The 21,571-nt window shown below is 36.2% G+C and overlaps 1 protein-coding gene across 1 annotated transcript in view; it reads right to left on the bottom strand.

Moving 5' to 3' along the window:
* Positions 1–6,320: 6,320 nt before the first annotated feature.
* Positions 6,321–21,571, bottom strand: part of LOC121731267 (probable G-protein coupled receptor 83) — a 67,897-nt gene continuing 52,646 nt past the window's right edge. The window contains exons 5-11 of the mRNA XM_042120630.1: positions 20,867–20,991; positions 20,386–20,480; positions 18,872–18,997; positions 13,863–13,963; positions 12,836–12,926; positions 9,111–9,188; positions 6,321–6,730 (exon numbers count right to left, since the gene is read on the bottom strand). Of these exons, the coding sequence (XP_041976564.1) occupies positions 6,356–6,730; positions 9,111–9,188; positions 12,836–12,926; positions 13,863–13,963; positions 18,872–18,997; positions 20,386–20,480; positions 20,867–20,991 (991 nt within the window). The 3' untranslated portion in view covers positions 6,321–6,355. The remainder of the gene's footprint in view (positions 6,731–9,110; positions 9,189–12,835; positions 12,927–13,862; positions 13,964–18,871; positions 18,998–20,385; positions 20,481–20,866; positions 20,992–21,571) is intronic.

Here is a 21,571-nt window from a genome sequence, read left to right on the forward strand (position 1 = left end):
AATGATCCAAGTATCTACCCTTTTATTATTTGACGATAGGTCTGATGATAATGATGGCGGGTGGATCAGAGTATCCACAATTAATCAGGGCTGGCTAATGTGGTCGAGGGACGTAAAAGCCCGCCCTTTGATTGAATCAGGGAGACAAGTGGGTCAAATTACACCTTTTAAGGACGCACGATGTTTCTTTTTAAGACCTACACAGATCTACTCATGGATCTTTAATTGTATTCCCTTCGTCAATCTTAATGTTATAGGCTTCATTTATTTTAAAATATAAAATTTTAAAGCTTATTTTAATATTCGTATAGTCTGTCATGCTTCGGTCTAAATGGAACAAAGCTTTTGTGTGTCTCTGGACGTGTAAAATATCCAGAGGTCAAAGGGATTACGATTAAAAATCAAGAAGAGCAATTCGCAAATCTAGGAATATAACAAAGCTGGTGCACTAGTATTGTCAGCAAAAATAATAGGTTACTACCCTGAAAATATTTTAGTACGTAATGAAACTGTTCGACGAATCCCTAAGCAAATTTTAGGAGACATTGGTAAAATAAAAATAATAAATAATATAATAATAGAACCTATACAGGGTGTAATAAACAAATAAGTGATAATACTTTAGGGCGTGTACGTGTTCCTTGTAGAGAGGTCACTGTGAAAGTAGCAGCGCTGAAAGACCAAAATTTTTTTTCACTTTTGTATGGGGAAACTCGTGACGCTCGGTCCCGTGCCCATACAAAAGTGAAAAAAAAAATCGTCTTTCAGAGCTGCTACTTTCACAGTGAACTCTCTACAGGGAACACGTACACACCCTAAAGTATTATCACTTAATTTTGTTACACCCTGTAGAACCAAAAGAAAGCTATAGAACCAAATTGCTACTCTCAATATTGCTTTATTTTAAGCAATTTTATATTAAGCAAATTAATAAGAATCGCAGTGCTTGCAAAATATTGAATCCTGTATCGCTTTAACCTCCACCTTGAAAACTTGCCAACGTCCGTGAAAACTACGCATAATTTTTCGCTTGTTCAGTTAACAGCGGGTTATCAAAATGGCAAAGTTAGCGACTACTTAACAATTCATCTAACTATATCAAGTCATACAAATAATTGTTTATTTGGTATCTACATATTTTGAAATATAAAACATAAATCCTTATAATATTTTACGCCGTTATTATTATTCTAAATTGTATTTTATATTATAACCATAACTACAAATGAAAAAAATTAATTTTCCGAAAAATCACATAATAATATAAATTATGTCCTATGGTTCAATCAATACATCTTTTTACTAAAATTAATATAATATAGCAAATAAGTATTAAATTATTCTTCGTACGTGTTGAATATATTTCTCAGAAAACGTGTGCCACCGTAACAAATACCAATTAAGAGCAAATTTTCCCTTACAGGCCGGCTTGCAAGTTTTACAAGCATCCAATTTGTATAAATTTGTATCCGAGGCATTCTCCTAATATATTCAATGGAATCAATTTAAATTCGTGTCACTATATTTTCTCATTTTTTATATTTAACAGTCGGCGAGGACGTGACTTAATAAAAAAATGGCAATTAAAATGCTGTAGAGTTGCTGTAGAGACGCTGATGAGGCTTTAATAAATTCTGTCTAGATAAAATATTGTACTCTAGACGCAAGAATCTTGTAAAAAATGAATATTTTAGGTCCCTGGAGTGAGCGTATTCAGCATTGTTCAAATAATTTATGTTTTTTCCTTTCGTCGGCTATATTTATGACGTAGCTTCTTTTTGCCTTCTAATACGCAAGAAATCTTAGTAATACTCAAAAATACTTAGTGAACAGAGGACATTCTGCATTTTGATTTGTTTTGTGGGGACCTATCAGACAGAGAGTGATGCGGTCAATAAGCAAAAAGAGTAGGTTACTACTAAAAATTTATATATAAATATAATGTTTTGTCCTTGTCTGCTGCATTGGAAATGACGATAGACAAGGATCTATAGCTGTCACAGTTATTCTGACCAGTTTTATCTGACTCCCAGTTACGACCAGGTGTTGGCTGTTAAAATGAACTTACTTTTATGAGGGCAAAGTTAATATAAAATAATATGTAATAAAGTTGGATTATATTATGTTTGTTTGAAAATTTGATACTACTTGTATCAAATGTACTCACCTTTATTCATTACTTAACATATAAGTACCATTAAAAGAACTTTGACTGTAAAAAGCTGTACTTGAGTTTAGATATTTATGAAACAATCTTGTACAAAAATTTTAAGGAGTAAATGTTGCTACGCTTTTAATAAGATATCAATTAAATAAGATCTCAGGCATAGTTCCCGAACTGGTGGTAGGCGTCATTATTTAGTTCCGACGTTCAGAAAAAATTTAAAAAACCGGCCAAGTGCGAGTTGGACTCGCCCATGAAGGGTCCTGCAGCAGCAATAAGGTTTATTTTTATGAATTTAAAAGGCTTTGGATTTACTTTTGTATATATTTAGGTTGATTAAATGAACGTTAAATTAAGGTTTACCATTTATGACGTATAAAAAGCTACTTGCTAGATCTCAAATCAATCGTTCAAACCAATTTTCGTTAGTAGTTTTCATGGTTGTGCATCATATATTTTTTAGACCTATCATGCCCGTACTTTAGAAGTTAGAGGGGGGGGGGACACATTTTACCACTTTGGAAGAGTCTAAACTATTCAGGTTAGAAAAAAAATATATTAGAAACCTTAATATGATTTTTAAATACCTATCCATAAATACCCCACACGCATAGGTTAGATGAAAAAATTTTTTTTCGTTTCAGTTGTACCTATGGGAACCCCTTACATTTTAAATAATTTTTCCATTTTTGTATCAAAATCTTAATGCGGTTCACAGACTACATCTACTCGTACTTACCAAACATAAGGACATCTCTTATAGTTTCGGAGAAAAGTGTCTGTGACATACGGACGGACAGACAGACAGACAGACAGACAGACAGACAGACAGACAGAAAGACAGACAGACAGACATACATGACGACAGACAGACAGACAGACAGACAGACAGACAGACAGACAGACAGACAGACAGACAGACAGACAGACAGACAGACAGACAGACAGACATACAGACAGACAGACAGACAGACAGACAGACAGACAGACAGACAGACAGACAGACAGACAGACAGACAGACAGACAGACAGACAGACAGACAGACAGACAGACAGACAGACAGACAGACAGACAGACAGACAGACAGACAGACAGACAGACAGACAGACAGACAGACAGACAGACAGACAGACAGACAGACAGACAGACAGACAGACAGACAGACAGACAGACAGACAGACAGACAGACAGACAGACAGACAGACAGACAGACAGACAGACAGACAGACAGACAGACAGACAGACAGACAGACAGACAGACAGACAGACAGACAGACAGACAGACAGACAGACAGACAGACAGACAGACAGACAGACAGACAGACAGACAGACAGACAGACATCTATAAGGATTCCGTTTTTTGCCATTTGGCTACGGAACTTTAAAAATGAACTTTGAATAAAAAAAAATATGATTTGATTTGATAAATACAAAGTGGGGAAGTTAACGATATAATATACTGGTATAACTACTATAAAAGGAGTTGATTCATACGCATAACATAATACAGGGTTTCTCAAACTTTCGGCTCCACGAACCACTATTAAATTTCCAGGTGACAGCGAACCGTCCCCTTACTTATATTGAAATCCCCCCTCCCCTTTAGGAAGGGGAATTCACCGCTTTGCGTGAGAGTTCGAAATACTCTGCCTGTCTAGCTGCCCAAAAATTTATCATACATCCTTTTGAATTCAGCTTGAAGACATTTTTGGACATAATATCTAAAAATGACACCTGTTGCCACCATTACGTAAATCTTGCCGCGAACCTCCTGCCTTCGAATGGCGAACCCCACTTTGAGAACCCCTGATATAATAATATAATGCTACAAATGTCCCAGCCTCATAATTGTTGAAAATCTTTGTTCTGTTTGAAATGACTCTACGATATTTTCTTTGTATAATCGTATGACGATTCCGGAAAAATGACTAAAAACCACAAATGACGATTCCCGAAAACCATCAACATTTTTTGTGTATCAATATGGTAGCGTGACAGCAGCGGTTAATAAAAACCACATGAGTTGCTCATTTGTTTACGGGCTCACATCCTGCGTCGACGTAGGTGCGGCTCGATGTTTATTGTTTACTCAATCTTTTCTACGATTGCACATAAAATCTTTACGACTGTTATCATTTTTACGGACTGTTTATTTCTCTAGTTTTCATGCACCACAATACTTTATAGTAAGTAGAAACGTATTGGCGCGGACCCAAACTTTTTAAGAATTAAACAATTTTCCTTTGTTAATTGTTATAGTGTGAAATGGTTTGTCATTTCAATTATTCTTTTAGCTGGAATTGCAAAAGCAAACTGTTTTACTGATATTTTTAACTTGCATACGATAAGCATTGTTTATCTATGTAGATTGTAGGTGTATTGCATGTTTACAGAGCTGTTTATTATAGAATTGAGTCAAAACAAAAAATCCCTGATAATGTTATAAAATAATATAATACTCCCCACACCGATTTCGGTGAGGGTGGCCAGTTTCATTGAAACTAGGCCAGGTACACAGGAGTAATTTTATAGTGCTCAAGTGTGTGCGCACAAGAGCATTCTCTATTCCTTCACTCTCATAACCCATTGGGACGGAAGACCGACACGACTGGCGAGAGATCAGGCGCAGGACCTACTTTTTACATGTCCATCCGACCCATGGATCATCTTACTTGTCAGAAAATCAGGTGAACAGCCTGCATTGTCCTAACCAAACTTGGAAATAACATGTTTCCAACGCGGTAATCGAACCCACGACCTCCAAGTCGAGAGACACTTAAGAGGATACACCAGGGGCTAGTGAAAAAAAAGTACGTGTAATATCTATAGCTGTCTCCCTTACCTCAAGCCTATACCGAAGAACGCGATAGAGACAAATGCAGAAAATCCAGAAAATCAACGATTCGTTGTCCCCTGATTCCTTCTCCAAAACTTAACCGATTTAAGTACTTTTTTCATTAAAGATTAAAAAAGGGCTTGAGCTGTGTTCCTATGTTTTGCTTTTTTTTTGTATAATCTATCTAAATCTGTTTTCTGGACGTTTGAACACAGCGGAAAATCTGGCCATTTTTTTGGGTTTTTGAATGTTCATATCTTATTTAATAATTAAATTATGAAAAAAAAGAAAACATAGGGACATTGTAATAGTGGTCGTAGATATTCAGGAAAAAAATTATAACTCTACTAGTATTATCCAGGGAGGAAACAGGGGACAACGTTTGTATGGAAAAAAGGGCGGTGTGGAATCCTCTTAACCACTAGACCACGGAGGCGTTATATAATCAAATGTGGAAACACTATAAAATGTAGATGATATCGCTTGTCTGTGTCCGCATTGTAACTTGGCTGGCTTCGTATAGATAAAGCCCAACAGACAGGCGTAATAAACAAAGCTTAACTGCTGATTTAATTTTCAGTAACCGTGTATTGGGGTTATGGATGTAATATGCCCATGACGTTCCTCGGATTTTCTTCAGAATTAAGTCTAAGGCGGTCGTTAAAACTCATGTCATGTATTCGAGTTGGTTATGAACTAGGCTGTCTTATTCCTCAAGGTTTATTTGGGTATACTAACCATTACAGTAAGTCAGATTGTCTCTATGACGTAGTACCTATTATTACGTTTTATATCTTTGGTTTATTAGTATCAGTAAAATATATTAGGTAAATAACTTAAATCTTGCGGTAAAGAAGTAGGTACTTGTTGGTTTTAGTTGTTAGCTAATTGATAACTAATTAATTATTTTGAATATTGGCTTGTCTGACTCATGGCGAAAATACCACGTGTTTATGAAACGTTTCGAAATGTAATTATTAAATAATTTATGTTCGTATTAAACGGAACGTCGACGCCAATCGTAAATTTATAATTGTATCAGATCGACCTATTTTGGTATTCACAAACAGAGTATGATGTTTGAAAATCTTGATCGAAACATTTTTTTTTAAATTCGTAAGTTCCATACTGCCAATAGTGCCAATTGAATGCACTATATTATTTTAAGCAGGCTTATTCTTACGAAGCAGATTATTCACTCAGATCTACATTGTTTTTTAATAGCCTATGGTATCCCAGTGCTGGGCAAATGCCTCCTCTAGCTTGCCTTCCACATGCATCTGTTGTTGTAGATTGTGTTAATGAAAAAAACAGATCACCACTAAAATAATTTATTATCTTACAATTTGATATTCATACTCTATTATCACATAGAATGTCTGTAAATTCAACAACCTCACTATTAGGAAATATGTACAGTTCTCCGACTCTCTCGTCGCCTATCGGCATCTCGTTCTCGCAGAGTCCTTCTAGGAATTTCTTTCTTTTGGTCGCTCTGTCATCGTTGATTTCGTCGCTTTTGTAGGAGCCGTATTCGTAGGTCTTGTATCTACATAAGTTCTCGTTTAACGAACTCCTCGTGTTGCCGTTTCTTGTGAATTGACACGAACTCCGGGAAACCCGCAAGGAGTCGATAGGAGTCATGTTCATTGATTTCCTAGTCGTGTAAGTGTTTCGGTCGTGCGTCGACCGTATTGATAAAATCCTTGTTCTATACGACTGCCCATCCTGAAAAAGGTTTACATTTGAGAATACGTAATAAAATAATAAAATAGTTCCCGAACCGGTGGTAGGCACCTTAGTAACGACGTTCGGAATTTTTTTGTAAAAAAATTACTCTGAATAAAAAATATTTTGATTTGATTTGATACGGACAAGGAAATGTTTTTATTAGGCTGGATTTATATGCGCCTGAGGTCGCGCTGTTACATACATTTGCTTGTCATCTAGCGTAGTAGCCGCCCAGTCGCGCGTTTGCGCCGCCGCATATAAATCCATTATCCAGCCAAAGAGGCAATGTAAGTCCTTAAAATCAAAAATGTATGTCCTTATATTATATTTAAAAGTTTAGAAAAAAATACATTTATAGCATGGGTTTTTTTGCGATTTTACTGAACACATAAACACAAAGGGAAGCAAAAGAACGACGTGTAAAGTACAATTTATAATAGACCGTATTATAACAAAGTTTTTGTCCCTTCCTTGGATTAAGGTTTCGCGAAAATAATGAGGGTAGGGCAAAAATGGGCAAAGGCCGCCTTATGAATTACAGATGTGATGTCATTATGTTGATTTTAATGAAATCATAAAATTTATTCAATCTTTTGTGAATCAATTTGCCAATAATGACATTATTTGCTTTAATAAGAAGTTGCTAGTGTTAAAGGTGGCCCAAAACTTTGAGATAATTTAGCAAAACTGAAACATACAACTGACGCATATATTATGCAAACAATATCTACCAACAACTGGCAGCCAAAAACTACTAATATTACGTCTTCTTATCCTTTTAAAAATACCTAAAAATTAAAATTAAGCACTGCACATTTTTCTCCCATTTTTGCTAAGCAATCCTAAAGTTTTGCGTGCCCTAGAGCTACTTTAGTAACATGGTTGAATTATTTAACTTTTTCTCGAAAGATATCTTTACAATATTAGAAGTGAATAGAAATTCTTAAATTCTCGCTTTAATTAAATTAAAAAACAGTCAACGGCAGAGCTCTGGTTGAATGTAAGAAACAACATATTTGCTGACAGTAATGTGTATTGTAAACTCTAGTTTATACCTAATTGGCTAAGAAAAACACCTGAAACCTCTAGGTGTTTTTCTTAACCAGTTCGGTAAATACTTATATAATTGTAATATTAAATGAAAGGTGTATTTTAATAAAAATATGGGTAAATAGTTATAATATGATTTTGACCCAAGCTTAAGATAAATGAAGACGTAAGTAGATGAAGTGGATAACTTAACATTTAATGACATAAATGCGGTTATTATTTCCCATATAATTTGGACAAATCTTGTAACTTACTTCACTGTCAAGCTAATTTTAAGTCCTACTGCCTCCAATTATACAAAAAAGGAAAATTTTCAAACTGTTAGTTTCCCGCTTTATTTACGTGATACGTCTTGTCTTCAAAAGAATTTTCAGTTTTTCTGAACAAGGTACTCAACGCTAAATTTCGTCAGCAAGAGTTAAAAAAAATTCGAAGATGAGATTTGAAATAACCTATCGTTACAATATGAAATAGCGCTTGCGATATGATAGCTTGCTATGCGATCCCATGTCAGATCTCATACATTTAGGGCCAACCCACACGTACCACAACCACACGACAATCACAACCACATCACGTGGTCGGGCGTACTTATATTTCGTATTGTAAATGAACTGGACCATTCACACGTACCACATTTTGCAGTCGTTGTCGACCACTTGTGACTTGTGTGATACACCACCACATCGCAACCACATCTTTGCGTCGATGTAATGACAGTGCGTGCACACTGCCCGCGCTCTTCCCCCCCTCCGTTTCATTGACTTTCGTACGTAACCATATCGCAACCACTGGCGATAACGCAACCACGTCGGCATTTTGTCGGTACTACAACGCAAGTACAAAAAGCTGCAGCGACAGCGTTCACATTTAACCACTGCTCGACGACATTTTGTCGTTGCGATGTGGTGTGGTTGTGGTACGTGTGGGTTGGCCCATAGGGCCGGGCCACAACAATGCGTTGCGGCGCCGCATCGTAAAAATCTACGACGTCGCAGAACGCATCGTGGAAATTTGCCATGCGTCAGCGACATTTCCGATGAAGTTTTTGCGTTGTAACTACGCATCGTATTTCTGTGCGATGTTGTTTTTGCGATACGACACCGCAACGCAGTGTTGTGACCTGGCCCTTAGTACGGCGCGCGCCGGCCGATATGATATACTACGTCAAACGTATTTAACATATTATTTTCGAGATCTCGTCTGATTGGGCCTACTCGTTAGTTCTATTTACTCTGCTTATATTAAATTTGCTGTCGAAATTATCGAGTGGAAGTTGACTAAGAACCTTGCTCTTCTAATATGATAGCAAACAATGAACACTTACCTCGTAGCTGTCGTTTAGAAATCTGTTTCGTTTCTGCCGAAACGTAAAACGTTGCTTAAATTCTTTTTTAAACTTTTCCTGAAAAAAAAAGTTTTAGTAGGTATTATATTATTGACGTAATCTATTTCACATAATATACAGTACAACAACTGTTGGATGGCCTACGTTCACCTTTTCTAAAGGAGTGCCGAATCAACAAGGTATATTCAAGGAATTACACAAAAAATGTGATTCTAAAAATAAAACATGATCATGAAATTATTGTGCCAAATAAGATTTCATTAAAGTACCAATAGACCTCTGTGTTGAATGCGCTGACATTTGAAATTTCCAAGGACTGAGTCAGCTAATTGAAAGCGCACTGGTTACGTTAATTGAAAGCCTTCGAAAATATTGACAGTATTGAAACCTTTTCAATACTGTCAATATTTTCGAAGGCTTTCAATTTTGGGTGACATTATTAAAAATGCCTTTAAAATATTCAAGTTGCCAAGGGAACCGTAGGTTTTTAGTGATAAAGCAGGCTTTGCCGTCCTTCGTGAGTTCAATATTTATTTGGTTTTTTTGGAGCATATTTGATATCAACAATCGACTTTTTTCAGTACTTATAACCGTTCAAATTGATTTTTTATGTTTTTTCTATAATAAGTTAATTGTTATCCACTCATAATTAATAACCACAGCTTAAGGTCAGTACTCTTACTGCCGCATCCAGAGATGAATATTATTTACCTACTGACCTTTTGATGACATAAATCAAAATTAAGACATGTTGTTAAATTCTTCGTTTAATTAATATTGTAAGTAATTAATGTTCGTCTCAGTCAAACAGTTTGTCACAAAGCCTGCAGTGTTTTTTCAAGGAATATAAAGTTTGGCCCAAATACTTCATGTAAATATAAGAATTATGAAGGCTCTGAATATGTAAATGGGCATGTTAATAAACGACAAGTTTCATTACTACACTTCATAACATATTTTCTGAAGGGGAATAATGATGTATTTCGGAGTAACACAATAATATCCAAGGGACTGATGTGGGTCGGAAGTGGGACCTTCATGTGAACCAATATCATTTTTATTAAAATGTAAGACGTAATAATAGTTTCGTATACGTTTAATGTGTATAACAAAAACAATGTTAAGTTGTTCAGTATAAAACCACATATTATTATTATTGAGCGCGGGAAGACCAAAAAGAAAAAAAACTTTCTCGCGACTACCCCAAAAGGAGAATAACTAGTCTAAGAAAATTAGTTTCAAAATCGACGATCAGACCGAATAATTCGTGTAGCTTTGAAAGTTGGTACAGTTGTTCCTAAAAGTGCCCAGATGAATATTTACTAAAAAGTCGCCGAGGGTGGAAGTGGTGGGACACGAGCCGGCGCGGTGGTGGGGGAGGAAGGGAAAGGTCTCTTTTTCAAGGTTTTTGCTTGTGACTCGAAAAGTATTTATTATATCTCTTTAGTGACTTCTACATTAATTATTTACATTTAATTTTCTAAAAATTACGTCTACACATTTTTACTGTACGATCATTAATTTAGGAAATACAGAGTATTATTGGGGTACGCTAGCACTATTTTGCCATAAAAACGTATTCCCCAATTTACTCCCTGGACAATGCGTCTAGACAAATAATTTTTTCATACAATATTGAGATCTGTTAAAGCATGCCTCTACATTAGATTTTGTTCTAAAATTAAAAATTTGACCCTAAAAAAATTGCAAAAAATGAATGCCCCGTACTCCTGCCAATCGACCGACCATAAAACAAATTTGAAAGATCTTTAAGATAAAATAATCATTATTTTTAACAAAAAATTAAAACCGACTTCCAAGGTAAAAACAATAATAATATGATCTAAAAAGTATTAAATAACTATTACTCTATAATAGTGCCTTTTTCAGAATTCGTCTAAATCTCAACTATTTCTGTACATACATACCGTCTTCATTATTTGAAGTCCGTACCAGCTAATTTTATCGTGAGTTTGGTCAATGTCAGAATATCTGAAGCTTTTGGGACTGGTACCGACTAATGTTAACTATTCACATTACACTGTAAGCAAAATTGTGGTAAATGCTTGCAGTTATCTAAGCGATGCTGCAATTAAAAAACTTTTATCTTTAAAGGTTCAGGAGTTCTGTTTAGTGCCTTTGGACCAAGAGACACCTTCGTATGAACTTTCTCTTATTCGTAACATATGTTTAAGTTACTAGAAACAACATTTTAAACCACTATGAGTCTTTTGATAAATTTCAAGGATTTCCCTCGATTGCTCATAGATCCCATCATCATCTTACCATTTTCGTAATTATTATACAAAATCAAGATTATACCCTATACAACAACACAACAACAATAGAAGCATTTACCTCGAATGATTCAGAAAAAGTTGAAACCACTATATGTTTCCATACAAATTTCGATTCCTCCAAGATTCCATCATCAGATCACCACTTTTGTAAACATGGTACCAAATTCGAGTTAAACCCTATACAATACAAAAATAATTTTGAAAATCGGATTACAAACGGCTGAGTTGTCGTTGAACATACAAAAAAAAAAAAGATACATACAGCCGAACGTATAACCTCCTCCTTTTTGGAAGTCGGTAAAAACATAGAGACTTACTCTTCCTGAAGATATTTAAAAATAAATAAAATTAGATGGACTCTATTTTGAAGGAGGAATCAGGGGACTGCGTTACGCCGATTTACTGTAACTGTCTCTAAATATCTACGTACGACAGTAAATCGAGGTAACGTATTCCCATGATTCCTCCTTCAAAGTTGATCGTATCTTAATTTATTCTTTTTAAATATCTTCAGGAAGAGTAAGTCTATTGCCTCTACCTACGAAGCATTCATTTTTTGCAATTTTTTTGGGTCATATTTTTAATTTTAGAACAAAATCTAATGTAATAATAAAAAAATAATTAATACTCTGTGTTTTCTAAAGTAATGATTGTACAGTAAAAATGTGTAGACGTAATTTATAGGGAATTTAATGTAGAAGTCACTAAAGAGATATCCATACTAATATTATAAATGCGAAAGTGTGCCTGTCTGTCTGTTACCTCTTCACGCCCAAACCGCTCAACCGATTTTGCTGAAATTTGGCATGGAGATACCTTGAGTCCCGGGAAAGGACATAGGATACTTTTTGTCCCGAAAAAATGTACGGTTCCCGCGCGATAAATGAGTTTTGGCGCAAAGGAGTTGCGAGCGTCATCTAGTAATAAATACTTTTCGAGTCAAAAGCAAAAACCTTGAAAAAGAGACCTTTCCCTTCCTTTCCTTTCCCCCACCGCCGGCTCTTGTCCCACCCTCGGGGACTTTTAGTATATTCATCTGGACACCTTTAGGAATAACTATACCAACTTTCAAAACTACATGAATTATTTGGTCTGAATTCCTTAATTTTCTCAGGCTAAACATTATTCGAACGCATTTCGTCTAAAAGTTTATATTTTGTACTTAGTACCATCTTGGTCTTGATACACGTCTATATGTTGTAGTCGTGATTGGTACATGTTTTGTTTTTTCATAAAATGATTTCGTTACAGCAAATATTATCATTTTAATCCATATAGAAAGAGACTCTACATCCATGAGACGGTACTGAGAACCTAAGGTTTGTTCTATTTAAAAATAAGTTAAGTCCACCACCATAAGTTATGGGACCACAAAAACAATAGAAGTGGTTTTGCTATACTTACATTATAAATAGCGTAGATAAAAGGGTTGTAGCAGGAGTTGCTCATAGCTAACCAGTCGAAACAGAAGAATAGCACGTTGATATACCTGTACCTGGAATAGAATCAGCTGTTACTAAAATGTACCTTTACATAGCATTTGTATTATACAATTGCATACATTTCCTGATTGGCTGAACCGCCGAAATTTGATTACACCAAAGCTTATTACGGTAGATAGTCAATTTGGCTTTAATAATACAAGGATGAATTACATAATAGCTTGCAATTAAACTGCCTGTGCTTCCAAATGAGAAAATAACAACGAGAGAATTTATATAAAACGAGAGCAATAGCATTTTTGTAAAGTATGAGATTACCACAAAAAATAGCTACTGTATGAGTTTGTTAGGCTCGATTCATATGCATCCACTCGAACGCACCGCACGCACAAGCTTGGCAGCTACACCACCAGATCACAAGCATATTTTGTATGCAAATAACAGCGCGACCGCGCCGGTATTTAAGGGGACGACTAACCCTAAATTGTCGATTTTATAATTCATTTTTATACTTGAAAATAAGCCCCAATTCTTTTCATTTTATAAACATAGATACTATATAATATTTCCAAGAATTTGATTCAAGCGAAAACACGATATCTTAAAATTTTCTCGATAGAAAAAAATCAGAGAGATGCATTACGAATTTTTCATATATTGCCATACCCGGGCATTAAACTAAGTTAATATTTTAACACATTATATAAAATTCTATCATTGAGACATTGACCTGGCGGATTTTCAAATGTTTTATATTTATCGAGTTAAGAAAAATCAAAAAACTAACTTGGCGATGATTCCGCGGCCTCCTTTTTCACCTAGCGGGGGTGAGTGTGAAGAGAGAAGGACGACGTTTGATTTTTTGGGTTAGTCACCCCCTTAAACAAATTGTTGCATACTATTGTGACCTCGCGGTGTAGCGGCATAATCGCTCGTTCGCCCGGACGCAGCCTAACGTCCACTAACATAAACCATAACATTATACTCACTCATTGATTGAAGGAAAAAATGATTGTAGCAACATGTAACTTTGTAAAGGAAGCCAACATAATGCGAATAACGCCACAACCAACACCAACATTTTTATTACCTGAAAAGAAAGTTCAAGTCAAAATTTTATATACACAACACATTTTTTAATCATTAACACGATCATTAATTAATTATTATAAAAACAAATATTTTTTAATAATTTTTTACTGTAATTTTATACTCCGTTTCGACCTGAATCCTACTAATATTATAAAGGAGAAAGTTTGTTTGGATGTATGGATGTATGGATGTGTGGATGTGTGGATGTATGGATGTTTGTTACTCTTTCACGCAAAAACTACTGAACGGATTTTAATGAAACTTTACAATAATATAGCTTATACATCAGAATAACACATAGGCTACAATTTTAACCGACTTTCAAAATGGGGGAGGTGTTATGTTTGTTTTCTTATATTCAACGATTACTCCGCCGTTTGTTAACCGATTTTCAAAATTTTTCTTTTGGTATATAGGGTATCATCCCAATTTGGTCTTATATTCACAAAAGTGTTGATCTGATGTATAAGTAATCGAGGGAACTCCTCAAAACTTATAGGGAAACATGTGGTGACTTAGGTTTCGTGAGAAGTATTCTAAGCATATGCTACCAACAAGTAAGATTTTGCACCGAGATATACCTGGTATACCGTAGTTCGGAAGGTGCTGAGAGAACTCCTGATTCTTTATAGATACAAGTTTGGGAGTTTCGGCGTTGTTTTAAGAACAGAAAGTATATGCTACTATGCAAATTACATTCATCATCATCATCATCATCATCACCACCATATTATACCATTTCATAGTCTTTTAGATCGAGACTCGAGTTTGTCAAGCAATAATTTTAAAAATCTATACCTACCTAATATTATAAACCTGAAGAGTATGTTTGCTTGAACGCGTCAATCTCAGGAACTACAGGTCCGATTTAAAAACTTATCTCTAGATAGATCGAGTAAGGCTATAGGCTATATTATATTATCACGCTAAGACTAAGGCTGCGTCCCCATCAGACACGGCACGGCGCCGCCACCGTGTTACGGCACGACGCCGCCACCGTGTTACGGCACGACGCCGCCACCGTGATACGGTACGGCGCCGCACCGTGACACGGTGCCGTGTACGGTGCACCGCGCGGGGCGCGCGGTGCACCGTACAATACCGTACGGCGTATTCTGGTGAAACTTACGAACAAAATTTGTGTCCAAACTTAAACGAGGCATAATATGAAAATACATATCAAAGTCGCGCAATGCAAATATTGTCATGTATACCGAGGAAATTTTATGTATAATAAATAATAGATAAAATTTCCTCGGTTTCTTTTTAACCGACTTCAAAAAATATTTAATGATTCTTTTTAAATCTTCGTCTTAGTAACAACAAGAGAATAATTTTTTCGCGATCCATATCCATTATCCAGACAAGCACTCTCGTTCGAGCGCAAATATCGACTGAATAGGGACGCACCGTACGCGGCACCGTGACACGGTGCGGCGCCGTACCGTATCACGGTGGCGGCGTCGTGCCGTAACACGGTGCCGGCGCCGCGCCGTGTTTGATGGGGACAGAGCCTAATACGACCGAAGAAACTCAGGAAAATGTGGGAAAAACGGGGGAAATATTTTTTATGGGAAAATGTACGGTTTCTGTAAAATTCCTAATTTACGCGAGCGAAGCCGCGTGGGACATCTAGTTAAAAATATAATTATTATTGTCAGATCTGATAATCTTGTAAAAACTGATTTTGTAATAAAATATATTCATATTATAGTCAGGGTTTCTTTTCAGGGTTCTAAACTATAGATAGTTCCATTTGTAGGACAATGTTACTCTTAAATTATATTATAACTAATAATTTATCAACAAAACTTGCTTGACTACGGAACAGTTGATTTTTTGTATATTGATAGGTTAATAGTTATACATATAATTTAATAGTAACATTGTCATACAAATAGAACAATCCACATCTTAGGACCATCAAATCAAAGTATAAAATCCTTTCTATCTGCCAGCTATCTGTTAGCTACCTGTTAGCTATCTGTTAGCTACCTCTTTCGAGATTTTTCGCAGATAAAAATGTTGTTCGTCTTATCAAAATAAAGCTACTCACAAAAAATTTACTTGATAGTAATAAAAAAGACTTTGTTCTAGGGAACCCGGGCTAATATTATTATCTTAGATTGTAAGCAATTAACTTCGGAAGTGTCAACAGATGCGAAAACGACGTGCAGGCAAGCCTCATGCATGCTGTGCGTGAAGCACCCGCCTCTCGCTACGGGCGCTTTTCCTGTCATGCGTGGCATCATCCCTCGCGCGTGGCTTTGAGCCCCTAGCCAAGACGTTTCTTTATCGCTAGTCCGTAGTCTAAAATTCAAGTTTCCCGCATCCTATGATTTCATAGTTTTTACTGTCACGCGTGCGTTGGCAAAAATGTCACGAGTTGGTATTTTTCTGCCTTAAAATATAGTAAGTATACTCCCCAACCACCGCGCGTCGTTACAATGTGTCTTCAAAATATAAGTGCAAACCTTAACAAAAAATGAAACTTAAACTTAACAAAAAAATGAAATGCTTATATAATTCTATATGCATTTCATATAATTCTTTATAATAATAATAATAATTAATAATATAATTATAATATCTATGGACGCTTCACATCACGTCAGTCTGGCCCCGTGCTAAGTACCTGAAGGACTTGTGTTACGGGTACCAGACAACAGAAATATATTTATTAAGTACGTTTATACTACACATATAAAATATATTAATAATATATAAATATAATAATTAAGATTTTTAGTTTATGATACTTACACATATTTAATACACATCCATGACCCAGGAACTTTAAAAGCTTTTTGTTCCCTCGGCGGGATTCGAACCCGCGGCTTGAGCTACCAACAGCCCACCAACTGAGCCACAGAGGTCGTCAATTTATGCGTCATAACTCATAGTATTTTAATAATGATAATCATAAAGCTAAGCTTGAAAGACTCTGTAATTTGCAAGACTCTGTAATTTGCAAGTAAGCTAGCCATACCGTAAATAGCCCGCGAATTTTATTTATTAACAAAATGACGCCTGCAAGTGTGTTGCGCCTGAATTTATAATTTTTTCGTGGATAAAAAGGAGTTGTCCTATCGCGGGACTCAAAGTATCTCCATAGTCCATACGGCCATACTCCATTTCAGAACAATCGGTTCAGTGCTTTGGGCGTGACGAGGTAACAGACAGGCAGACAGACAAACATACTTTTACATTAATAATATTAGTATGGATAATATTATTATGATATGCCTCCTAAATTGTGAAAATAGGCTAGCGTGTTGTGGTTGAGCACTATTTCAAAAATACGTAACATAAGTATTTGTGACACATTTGGAACCTTGGAGCAACAATAAAACATTAATATCGCGCTTTCAGTATATTGTCGTCACGTAAAAGAACGTAATATTTCGAATGAAATTCAGGCGAGCTAAAAAAAGTAAAGTAAGTAAAGATTTGATCGCTGAGACGAGTTGTCTGCGACGTAAGCGATATATCCAATATGTTAAACTGAATGTGAAATAAAATACGATCTGAGATATTTATTCAGGAGGAAAATATAAAACGTATTTTAGGGAGTAGCCTATGTGTTAATCCAGAACTATCATACATAAATGTTATTAGTATTACTCCATTTATTTGATTTTTCGTGGAGACTAGACTTTAACTCACACACACACACACACGCGCGCGCGTTTAATTTTCAAGTTTTAATTCTTTGCTCCTTTGAGCCTGAATCAAACTTGGGATTTAAATAAAAAAGTTGAAAAGAAAACTACTTTTTTATCGAAAGATCTATAAATATGTCTCTCATTCGTATGCCGCGGGAGACTGTCGGGGAAGGTTTTTGGTAAGTTTGAAGGGCTTTATTGGAGAGTTCCGTGAGAGTTGCTACAACAACAGCAACACTTTATACGTGGGAGAGCCATGCTTCCGCACGAATGGGCCGGCTCGACCGAAGAAATACCACGTTCTCACAGAAAACCGGCTTTCCTTTCCTTCCCTATCCTCCCCTATTCCCTTCCTTCCCTCTTAAAAGGCCGGCAACGCACTTGCAGCTCTTCTGATGCTGCGAGTGTCCATGGGCGACGGAAGTTGCTTTTCATCAGGGGACCCGTTTGCTCGTTTGCCCCCTTATTTCATAAAAAAAAACTGTCACGGAACTCTTCCAATAAAGCTCTTCAAACTTACCACTTACTGTGTCTAGTGATACATCACTAGACACATTATACCACGGCACTCGGGAAAAATATATATCGTTGATAGTGACACCCTCAATATACTTTGACATATTTGAGGAAATAAAGACGTGAGTGGAAGAATTCAATAAAAAAATTGCCGTTTTTCGCATAAATGGAAGCATTAGGGCCGGCAAAATGATTTGAAATATTAAAAAAATGCATATTATGTGTAGCCAGATGATGATGATGTGAACTCTCTACAAGGAACACGTACACACCCTATAGTATTATCACTTAGTTTTGTCACTGAGTTTTGTTACACCTTGTATACAGATAAAAAATAAGGTATGCATGAACAAGATGAAGTCCACTGTCAATTTAGTTGTCAGCTGCTGCCTGCTGAAATGAGTCGATTGCGAGATTCAGTATTGTAGCGCTAATTAGTCCCCTATTCCTATATTAGACAGTTCTATGGCGTCACTATGACGTAAGCTCTTAAAGATATGATCAAGCAACGTGCGTAACGAAGGTGCTTTGAACTGGTGATGACGCTAATTCGAAACTGTACTCCACAATTTACTTAATTTATGCTACCACCTCTAATTTCTGTACTTTTGTCTTGTACAACAAACTGCTGAAAAAATTACAAATTAAAAACATGCACTAACTTGCCATGTGCTGCTATTTATATCTTTACACTTCTTTGCCTACTTTACAATAACTCAACTTACCCTCTTCTTATTCTTCATCTGGTTGGCATCGCGTATCTCCTGCGCGTTGCCCGGCGCACGCGCTCCCCATAGCTTCTTGGCCATGTGCGCGTACGCGAACGTTATCACAAACAGTGGAATTACATACTGAAACAAAAAAAGAGAAGTTATTGTTTAAGATTGATAAAAAATAAAACATGGTAACATTCACTAAGAGCTATGTTAGCTTATTCTACTCCTACAGTACTAGTGCATATATTATTTCTTTAGGTTTAATTTAAAAACTTAGGTTAAAAAGAACATGTATGAATTTTATATTAATTTAAACGGCAACAAAAGGTTATTTGCCGTAATATACTGCGTTTAAATTAAACAACGCTTTGTGATAAACTTAATTAAAAGAGTAATGAATTCAGAAAAAAAAAGCCTTTGAACAATCACATCGGATTGAACGGAGATTTTGAATTCTTATTTTGAAAGCCACAACGTTAAATGCTTTCAAAGTAAATAATGAAAAGGGTTTTCAATAAAACGTTTGACCAAGTTTCGTCAAAGTCCATATTTGTAGACCCCGGGTGTATTTGTTTACGTCTTCATTGAATGGATTTCTTAGATCTCTAATGTTTTTTGACCTCAAATAGACTCAATGTAGATTTGGTTTTCCTACATTTGCTTACTAAATATCACTGTGAATATTGTGTTAATGGGTCACGGTATCAATAATTAGCAGCAACAACCTACCATAACAATAATATTATGTCAAGTTGTTGACTTTACGAAAAAACTTTCCTTTTCTTTTATTAAATATTTTCTTGTGTTGTCATGCCCCCAATATTATTTCACAAGGGACAATGGCCTCATCAAAAGACAATCGCCGCAGGCTCGGGGCAAACAAAATATTTTAATAAAATCGACTAACAAGAACTGATCGCAATATATTATGTACAGTTTAGTGTATTATGCTTTATATTTCGCGTAAGTTATTTATAAAATAACTAGCTGACCCGCCAAACTCAATATAAAATTTAATAAAAACCTATTCGCAGGCCCAACGAATGTACCATCGAGGAAGTTGATTGTTATGCAAATGACAGACCAACGTTATTTGGTCGAATATGTCAATTCAATGTTAATTGTGATCTGTCAGCTGGGTGACGTAACGCAACCAAACTACTTAGGTCCCCGATTTGCATGGGAATCATCTTCTCTGATAGTACATACAAAATTTTATTAAAATCGGTTGAGCCGTTTGGAGGAGTTCGCGCACTGTAAACACTGTGACTCGAGGGTTTTATACAATTAGATAAAGAAGATAAACATTAAACATTGCATAACACATTATTATTTCAATTATCCTTGGTGCGAAAAATCTAAATAATAAAATAACAAAAAAAGGATATGGACGAACAGTCCATAGACGGCCACAATTTTATAATTAAAAAAAAAAAAACATTGCATAACATTTTAACTTATCCTATTCGTATTAAATATTAATCTACAATCTACGTAATAAGCTAAAGCTAAAATATATTTACTTGAAATATATACAAGAGCAGTCTGTAGATTGCAAGGGAATTCGATCCAAATTCAGAGGGAGCGCAGAATGGCTTCTCGTAGTATAGTTTTGAATCTGTAACAAAAGACAAAAAAAATATTGTATAAATTAGAAAAGTTTGTTTGAATGTTGTATCCTTATGAATAACTGGTCTGATTCATATGTAATTAGATGACGACCGCAACGTTGTTTAACGAGCGGGAACCGTACATTTTTCTGGGATAAAAAGTATCCTATATGTCCTTTTCCGGGACTCGAAGTACCAAATTTTTGAAAAATCAGTTAAGCGGTTTGAGCGTAAAAAGGTAACAGACAGATAGACACACTTATAAATAATAACATTGGATTTGTTACAGATATAGAAGAAACCTCGAGAAAGGATATATTATTAGTAGTTTCGCAGGAAAATGTACGGTTCCTTCGAAATCCGAGGTGACGTGGGAACGTCTGGTTTGGTATACCTGGATCCTGTTCAGCGGGCACCATGATGACCTCCCAGGACATGGCCATGGGCGCCGCCAGTGATAGCGCCAGCACCCAAATCACCACGATCACCACCTTCGCTATCCGCTTAGATGTGTGCGCACTGAAACAAACACAGTGCCTGAATGGTATAAATACCATAGTAACTAAGCCTGAGGAAGTATTATAACGTTTTTATTTTATGAAATTTAGGGGGCAAACGAGCAAACGGGTCACCTGATGGAAAGCAACTACCGTCGCCCATGGACACTCGCAGCATCAGAAGAGCTGCAGGTGCGTTGCCGGGCTTTTAAGAGGGAATAGGGTAAAAGGGGAGGGAAAAGGGTAGGGGATGGCGCCTTCGGTAAACTTGCTCACTCGGCGAAACATAGCGCAAGCGCTGTTTCACGCCGGTTTTGTGTGAGCCCGTGGTATTTCGTGACAGCGCTAGCACCCAAATCACCACGATCACCACCTTCGCTATCCGCTTAGATGTGTGCGCACTGAAACAAACACAGTGCCTGAATGGTATAAATACCATAGTAACTAAGCCTGAGGAAGTATTATAACGTTTTTATTTTATGAAATTTAGGGGGCAAACGAGCAAACGGGTCACCTGATGGAAAGCAACTACCGTCGCCCATGGACACTCGCAGCATCAGAAGAGCTGCAGGTGCGTTGCCGGGCTTTTAAGAGGGAATAGG

This window comes from Aricia agestis, chromosome 10, assembly GCF_905147365.1.
Source record: "Aricia agestis chromosome 10, ilAriAges1.1, whole genome shotgun sequence".
NCBI classification, from domain to species: domain Eukaryota; kingdom Metazoa; phylum Arthropoda; class Insecta; order Lepidoptera; family Lycaenidae; genus Aricia; species Aricia agestis.